This window comes from Tursiops truncatus, chromosome 15, assembly GCF_011762595.2.
Source record: "Tursiops truncatus isolate mTurTru1 chromosome 15, mTurTru1.mat.Y, whole genome shotgun sequence".
NCBI lineage: Eukaryota > Metazoa > Chordata > Mammalia > Artiodactyla > Delphinidae > Tursiops > Tursiops truncatus.
Genome location: NC_047048.1, coordinates 21,589,183 through 21,597,974, shown reverse-complemented (window position 1 = coordinate 21,597,974; position 8,792 = coordinate 21,589,183). Strand labels below are relative to the sequence as shown.

Sequence of the window (8,792 nt, the reverse complement as noted above, 5' to 3'; positions counted from 1 at the left end):
ACAGCCATCCCAGCTTCAGAGCTCCCCCTGGGCTCTGCCAAAGCCTCCTGTGACTGCACCACAGTCAAACTGCTCCCTCTGTCCAATCCTATTCCTTCCCTTCCCCCACAGGAGTCGATCCTAAGAGCACACCCTAATAAATTTCCTGCACAGTAGACAATAATCTCTTGTCTCCAAGTCAGCTCCCGCAGAACCCAATCCGTGAGACTAAATGAGACTTGAGCTCAAGGCACAAACTATTAACCTCTGGATTTAGCTCTTTTGTTTTGTCGAGTCCCAGAAACCCCAGATGAACACATGTGGTGCATCCACCACATTCTTGGCCTGGATGGTAAACTTAACCTCCAGGGAGGTAGTGTGTTCTCTGTCCTGTCAGGTCAAAGATCCTCCTTAAAGAGAAGAGTGATTGCACACTCCCCTCCACAGCTCTCCCTGAGGTCCCATTTGGATTCAGCCTCTGCTGGGCTGAAGCCTACCATCCATCACCATAAAGCACGCTGTGTTCACGGCCCTTTAACAACCACGGAATGACTATTTATGACTTCAGGCTGCCAGCATAGCTCCCTCCTGGGGGCCTTCTATGTTCTTCCGGGTCCTCAAGGCTTTTCTGCCTTAAGTAGCCTCATGGCTCATCCTCTCTCTGAATAGAAAAGCCCTAGCTGGTTTGCTTAGGGGTGAGAGGATGGGGAAGTTCTATCACTGAAGCAGAGTGCCTGACTCTAGGAGTCTGTTGCTCAGATAGGGGAAAGAGGCCCAGAAAGGTGACATGACTTTCCCAAGTTCAAGTCAGTAGCACAGGCGGGACTAAAATATGGTTCTGTATTCTTTTTACTCCATCACGCCACCTGTCCCTAACTCCTAGGGTTTGTCTCTATTAAAATCTAGATTGAGATATAGAGGAGAACAGAATTGATCTGTCCTGTCCTGAGAGACTTGAGACTTTGAAACACTAGGTACATTGGCAAGCAAGAATGAGACTTGGGGCTAAAAACAGCCCCAAATTAATGGGATTAACGGGAAATCTGTAAACAGAGTATTTGGTCCTACCCATGCCACCCACCCCACATCCTGGTTGGTAAGGAATGGGATAGGTGACTATTGTCTGTAGTGATTTGCAGCTATTAACCTGGTTAAAAAAATATTTTAAATCCTTTTAACCGTGTACTGGTTGTTTTTATGCTTTAATCTTAGATCCAGAACATTTCGTGGAGGGGCAAAGGCTGGAGGGACCAGGAATGGATGCCTGGGTAGAAGGAGGGATTTTTACTTGTATTGTTTAAACACAAGAATCAAGTCATAGTTCCACTTAGCTGGAGTTAGAATAGGTAAATGTTCCAACATTTCACCCTAGGATTCTCATCAACTGCCCAGTAGTGAACATCAGTGGACATTATTTGAGAATTCAGGACTGTATAGTTGGAGTTTCTTCTATTACTTGGCAACAGAAACACCAGAAAGAAGCCAAGAATATGACTCCACCAAACTTCTCCAGTGTTTAAACAACAATAAACAGTGAAACCTCCTGCAGTAATGTGATATGCATTATGTCTAAATCCCTGGAACATATAAATCAGCTTGTATCAGTTTCTGTGGCAGAGGAAAAATGAATGGTTTAATAATAATAATAAAAAACTACCCCCCCACCCCCAAGAGACCAATGTTTGGACAGGAAAGTCTGCAGGCTAGCAATCAAACTTCCTTGCCCAATCTATGTGGTGATACTGATAACTCTGTGCACTTCTGCAAGGCTGTTGGATTGGTGGAATTTGAAACTTGCTGAGTTCTGTGGACATGTAGGCATTCCAAAAATAGAGACAGATGTCACTCTTCTAGGTCTTTCTAGAGATGACCTAGGTGGCGTTTATGGAGAAAATGAGCGTCTCATGGGGAACTAACTGGGAAGGAAAGAGCTGAACTCAAAGTCAGGGTTAATGGTGGTTTAGTCCATGAGCCATGGAAGATAAGGAAATCTCCACTAGATAGCAAAACTGTATATGGTAGGCCATCTGTATTGCTAATAAATTATGCCAATGTCTTGTTTATTTTCTGATTCTCCATCCAAGCTAAGCCCCTCCCCACATCCCACCTCAATAAACAGTATCATCAAACACCCCATTACTCAGGCCAAAAATTTAGGAGTCATTCCCTGAGTCCTCTCTTTCTTTCAACCCCTCCCCCGTTTATCAGCAAGTCCTTCCCTCTGCCTACAAAACATCCAATCTGCCCATCATCCCCTATCTTCACTACTCTCGTCCTAGCTAAAGCTACATTTCTCTCTCTCCTGGACTACTGTGCTTCTTAACTGGTATCCCTGCTTTCATTCTTGGCCCTCCCCACCTACAATCAACACTCTCTTTACAGATTAAATAAGCCCTTGTCACTCTCATGTTCTAAACCCTCCGGTGCCTTCCCGTTGCATTTAGAACAAAATCCAAACTCTTTATCATGGCTCTTAAAGTCCTGCATCTGGTCTCTGCCCACCTCTGTCTTTTCTTACCACTCTCCAGCCACACAGGATATATTGCGGTTCCTTGAACAGGCCAACGTCTTCCTTGCCCGCTCCCCGAATGTCCTTTGCACTTCCTTTTCCCTCTGTCTGGAACAGTCTTGCCCAGATCTTCATAGATCAGGTTTTTATGAACCTGGCGTTCTCCATGTAACCTTCCTTCCCTGACTATCCTATGTACCATCGCCGCCCCCTAAACCCCCCAACACACCGACCCCCAACTTAATAGATCAACACCTAACATTACTTTTATTTTAAAGATCAGTTTTTAACAGTTTCCGTTTCTTCCCCACCAGGAGGTAAGCTTCCTAAGAACGAAAACTTTCTCTCACAGGTCCACTCCAGCAGCCCCAGCACCTACACCTACAGTGCCTGACGCACAGCAGGTGTCCATAGCCATTTCCTAAAAGGCGCAGTCCCGGGGCTGACAGATAGGGCAAAGGCAATGGTAACACAAGGTGACAAGGCGTTGTCACCGACTCCCTCCGCGGGCTCGGGGCCGCCTCCTGCTGAAGACAGGCGGCTCCTGCCCTGTCCAGGACAGCGAGGCGGGCGGCCGAGGAGAAGTCGGGCGGATCGGGGCCCCAGGCGGGAGGGCCGGAGGGTCCGGGTCGCGTGCCAGGGCAAGACCGAGAGGTCGGAACGGGTTCGTCGCCGGCCGGGACCCGGAGCCGGCCTCGCCAGCGCCGCGGCTTCGCTTCCGGGTGAGGGGCGGGCGGGCCGAGCAGTTCCGGGGCGGGCGGCGGTTCCGGCTGTGCGGGCCGCGCCGCGGCTGCTGGTCCCGGGCGCGCGGAGGGCGCGAGCGGCGCGCGGGGGCCGAGGGGGCGCGAGGCGGCGGCGCGGGGTCTCCTGGCCCCGGCGGCGGCCCATGGGGCGGGAGGCGTGAGGCCGCGGCCTGCCCGGGGCTCGGGGGGTGGGGGGAGCGGGGCGGGGAGATGGATAAACTGACCATCATCTCAGGATGTCTCTTTCTGGCCGCCGATATCTTCGCCATCGCCAGCATCGCCAACCCGGACTGGATCAACACCGGGGAGTCCGCCGGTGAGCGGCGGGCGCGCGGGGCAGGATGGAGGACTGGCTGAGGGCGAAGGGAGGGGAAGGGAGACCCGACTGAGGAGAAGACCGGGCTGGAGGGTGCGAGGCGGAGGCCGGCCTGAGGAGAAGGGGGCGGAGAGGCGATCCGGGCTGCCGGGCCGGGTGGCCGAGGGGCAGAGGGGATGGCGAAGGGGACTCGCGGGTCGCTAGCGGGACCCCCGGGCGGAGGGGAGCTGCGCCCCAGGCTGAGTGCTAAGTGGCGGAAGGGCGAGGAGACCTGGGCAGGGCTGGCGGTCCTGGACCGGGGAGGGAGAGTGAGGGGAGACAGCCGGCGACTTGAGGGACCGTGGAGGAACGAGCTTAGTCCTGGACTTAAACAAACAAAAGTCAAGGTGGGAGACGGGAGGAAACTGAGGCGCACTGTGAGGAATTAGAAACCCGCCGGGGAGGCGGGGGCCGGGAGCGAGGCAGCCTATGGAGTGTGAGAGACACCCGAGAGCTGATGGTCGATGAGAGACCAAGAGGAGTCGGGTCCGACTGCTGACGTCCCCCCACCCCTCCCCAGGAAGCGGCGTCCGGGGGAGAGGTCCGGGCGGGGCCGGGTTCATGGTGCCGGGAGCAGTGGTGCCGGTGGAGGGCGCCGGATGAGAGCCCCCTGCCCGCGCCCCCGCCCAGCCCCTGCCCACTTGGCAGTGTTTGAGATGCATGTGGCTTCCGAGTTTCCCTTTGACGTCTGTGTGGTTATAATTTTGCTTTATTTTAGGCCCCGGAGCTGTAATAACCTTAATAATAAACTTCATTTTATGGAGCATCACAAAACGCTTTAGCGATCCTAATAGTAGTTTCAAAATTAAATAACACATTAGAGTTGCAGGCAGCCCAGTAGCAGTGCCTGCTGTAACACCACGGAGCTGTGGGCAGCAGAGACAAGGTGGCGCCCTCAGGAAAGAGGCAGGCATCTTTCTGAAGGGTATCCTAGGTGAATGCCCTTGCACGATTTTTCTCAGCTCGGGCCACCCTCCACCCTCCCACACACATTCACTCACTCACACTCACCCAGACCTGTGAGACCAAACCTTTAATTAATGTAACAGCTGCCAGGAGAGCTGATGGGAATAAAGGAATGAGCTTGTTTTCTAACTGCTTGTTCAGTGCAGATGAAGGGAATAATGGGGGGTGGGAATGTCAGACTCCCTCCGTGAATAATTTGTTGTAAGAATGTATCACTATGCTGTCAAACTTACTTCTTAAGTATTACTTATGGTTCTGTATTTATCCTGCAATATTTTTAGCCCTTAAAAAAAGCTGTGGCTGGGACATTTGTTGCTTCCTCCTCCGTTCTCTCCCCCATCTAGACCTAGTAACACAAAATCATGCCGTCAGATTTACTGGTTATTAAAATAACACTCTAAAAATTTCTGCTCCTTTTCTTGCCTATATAGTCTTAGCAGAGCTCTTAATTGTAAAGCATATATGATTGTTATGTGACCCTATAGAGGTGTTAGCTAATGCTACAGTGGTAATATTGCAATATATAAATGTATCAAACACTTTGTGCACCTTAAACATACACAATGTTATATGTTAATTATATCTCAATTTTTTAAACTGTGAAGCATATAAAGAAAATATCAATGATTTAGAATTTGGTGAAACTATGGGCTTTGTTTCTGAAAATGCTGGTGATGTCATTGTTAGTACTAGTTTATAGTTATATGTGTGATGTCCAGTTCATGACCTGTTGTTGTTTTTATCCTGATTATGTGTGCAATGACTCCTTTTATGAGACTTTCTTTGAGACTTAACATACTTAGGGGCAAAGAGGTTCACTGTTCTAGCAGATCTTTTTTTGTAAAGAAGTTTCAAGTGGAATCCCAATGTATAAAATAGACTAAATGTCCATGGGAAAGATAGAGTTGAGAGAGGGAAGAGAGAGATAAGTAATAGCATAACATTCCTGAGATGTTATGCTCTATTATATTTGAAAGAAAGCAAGAATAGGATGAATACAACTCCTTCAAATTAGGCAAAGTCATCTGCTGTGAGTTGCCTTGGAGATGGGAGGGACAGAAGTCCAAGGTTTGAAAGAAGTAGAAGATGTTTGAAATAAATAAATAGTTGTGAGAGAAAGCATGCCAACCAGAGACAGTAGGATTATCTAGCAGTGTGGACACTTCATTGAAGTCAGTGGTCGTGAACATACAGTGTGATAACGGATCTGCTTTGTTGACTGTCTCTGGTAGTGCTCAACTACTTTGTCACCAGTGTGTGGTGAAAGCCAATAGAAGGCTTCATTCAGGGTTGGGATTTGCCAGATACATGCAACAGAATGACAGAGGAGCAAAGGTGTTTAGGGTGTTAGTCAAAATATTGTAATGATGGCTCATGAAATCTTAGCTGGATAAAGAGTGAAAGGGAAAAGGGAAAAAGCTGGTATATTGGTCATTGAATAGCAGTTGGTATATGGTCAGTGGAATAGTTGACCTGGGCCCAGTGGAGCTGAAGACTTGACTGGGAGTGATTGATACAGCAGAATGGAAGGGCAGGGCATTGTGGGCACAAGGTCCAGAGTGTGACAGTGGTGATGTGTGGCTGAAGTGGCGTGGAGGCGGTGATTTTTTTTTCTAACAGTTTCCCTTGCCATCTCAAGATATCTTCAGTTAAATATTCTGTGGCTAGAAAGAGGAATAGGAGGAGATAGTAAGAACAGGGGGAAATTGTTCAAAATCGTATCTAACCCGTTTTCTTTTTTTTTTTTTTTGGCCTAACCACTGTACTGGCAGGGAATTCCCTAACCCGTATTTCTTGCGGCTGAATATGTCAGACAATAAGCCCCCCAAAATGTAAAATGAATGAGATGGTATGGTATGTTCCTTTGCTCACTCTTGTGCTTTTGCATTGTGATAAGATGCACCTGAACTTTGCCTAGTGTTTGAGCTTGTATGCTCACTGTACACTTTTACCTGGACAGATCCAGTCTTGAGTTTAAAAAAAAAAAAATCAGTGCAGAGTTATACTTTCCAAATCAATGAAACATTTACAGGAAGTTCAGTTAAGATCTCAGAGGTGACAGGACTAGCTTTATGCTAAGATCTGCATAAAAGTGACTTCACCTGGTAGCAAAAAGTTAATGTGTTGATTCCCTTTGGTGCATTATACATTGTACAAAAGTCTTGATTGTGATGTTTTTACTGCAGTTTTTTAAATGAACAAAATATATTTTGAAAATAGAACTCCTGGAGCCTGAAAGGTTCTGTAGAATGTAGTTTGAAAACCACTGCAGTAAACTAGTAAGGGAAAGTTTAGGATTCAGATCCAGACTTTATCACTTACTAACTCTGTTACTTTGGAAAAGTTACCTAGCCTCTCTCCTTATAGTTCCCCTTCTGTAAAATAAGGGTAATAATAGTATCCATCTCAATGGGTTGTTGTGATGATTGAGTTAATCCATGTAAAACATTTAGAACAGTGCCTGACACATAGGAAGTGCTCAGTAAAAGTTAGATATTGTTATATTGCTGTTCTAGTTTATAACAGGTGTCGGAATTCCAATTTTGAAACTAAAGCTCAGAACTTATTACTGTGAGAACTGGCACAGTTTCTTTATTAGATGTTCTTGGAAATGAAGAAACATCAAGAATAATATAGCCAGGCTTAGTGTAAGTCAAATAAATTTGTCTTCCCTCTTGGCTTTGGACTTCTCCATCACTGTTTCTCCTCTTTCAGTCTCTCATCTCCATATTCTAGTGTCTCTACTCCTCAGCTTCTACTTGAACTACCACAAAAGGAAATGAAATATCCTAAAACAAAAAGCTGAGTAGAAGAACTTCCTAAAATCCCAACTAATAAACTATATTACCATAATATTATGGACCGTGCTTCATACCAGCAGTTTTTATAGTACTGGCCCCAATACAGAGAAAGCGTGTTCCTTTAATTTTCATCTGTGTGTGATAGCATTTCCTGAGTTTGTTCTAATAGCTTGCGGATTATGCACAAACTTTTAAAGATATAATGACTGCCACCTTATTTATTTATTTTTTTACTCTCATTCTTTTTCTTTTTAAAATTGTTTAGATTGGATGTTAGGGTGTTTAAGGAGTCTCAATAACACCCTCTTCCCTACTTATATTCTGAACTAATTGAGAAAAAAAAGAATAAGATAATTAGGAGCCAAAATATTATTGATAAAGAGGATATTGGAGAATGTGGCTTATATCCTTGGACAAGTCGCTTCCTCTTACTGGGCCTCAAAATTGAACAGACTTAACTGTCCAATCCCAGGCAGGACTTGGGACCTGCCCTATAAGACTTCCAGCATGAAAGAACAGAAGAGATGAATGCTCCCTTTAGGCAACTTGCTCCCAAGGGCAAAAAGTTGGACCACTTATGCCCAGTTTTTTCTCCTGAACTGTCAGTCAGATGAAGTCATTCCTCCTGATCTGAGAAGGATTGAGTGAGGGGACGCAGATAAGCTAAAATATTCTAACAGCCACACCTCTACCCCGCCCCTCATGGATAGAAACATCAGAAATGGGAAAAAAAGCATTACCTGGTTGAAACCCAGGATATGGCTGGCATTTTGCAAGGAAGAATTTTCTTTTTCCTCAAGTACAAAGACTGGCAGATGCTTGGGGAAATAAAAGACTTTGTGGGGAGGGTTTCATTTCCCATTCTGTTACTCACTATGCTCTCCACAGGAAATGCTGGTAAACCTCAGATAGGGGACTGTGGGCTTGACATCTATCACATAAGAGTTCAAGATCTTTAGGTAGATCCTAGCCTACAAGTTGGGAGTCTTTGGTTTAAAGCATTAAAATTACAAGCTTCCCAAGCAGACCCGTTTATTAAATACTAGAAAATTGTTAAATAACAAGCCCTTTCTCCTGAACTGTGACAACTTCAGTAATCACAAAGTTGGTTTGGTGTGAAGGAGCTCTGTAACATCAGTTGTTAAACAAACAAACCTATCTATAACTTTGTCTTGTTAATCATCTTGGACATGACTTACAGAGAAGGACATAATTGGGTTACCTAAGAGGGCAAAAATCTTGAGATTGTGCTTTTCTTTAATTTAAAAAGCATTAACAAAACTTTTTCAATGGCCTTTTGAGTCTTTTTCCAGTAAATTTCTTTTTTAAAAACAGCTTTATTGAGATATAATTCACATAACCATAAAATTCACCTATTTAAAGTATACAGTGCAGTGGCTTTTAGTATATTCATAAAGTTGTGCCACCATCACCACAGT

At 45.7% G+C, this 8,792-nt stretch overlaps 1 protein-coding gene across 6 annotated transcripts in view; it reads left to right on the top strand.

Annotated features, from left to right (window-relative positions):
• Positions 1-3,017: 3,017 nt before the first annotated feature.
• MOSMO (modulator of smoothened) overlaps positions 3,018-8,792 on the top strand; it is a 61,546-nt gene continuing 55,771 nt past the window's right edge. For 2 of the 6 annotated variants that reach the window (XM_073792218.1, XM_073792219.1), the window contains exon 1: positions 3,018-3,547. In XM_073792218.1, coding sequence (XP_073648319.1) covers positions 3,442-3,547 — 106 coding nt within the window. In that variant the 5' untranslated portion in view covers positions 3,018-3,441. The remainder of the gene's footprint in view (positions 3,548-8,792) is intronic. The other 4 variants (XM_033839329.2, XM_019921959.3, XM_073792217.1 and 1 more) reach the window with 4 other exon arrangements.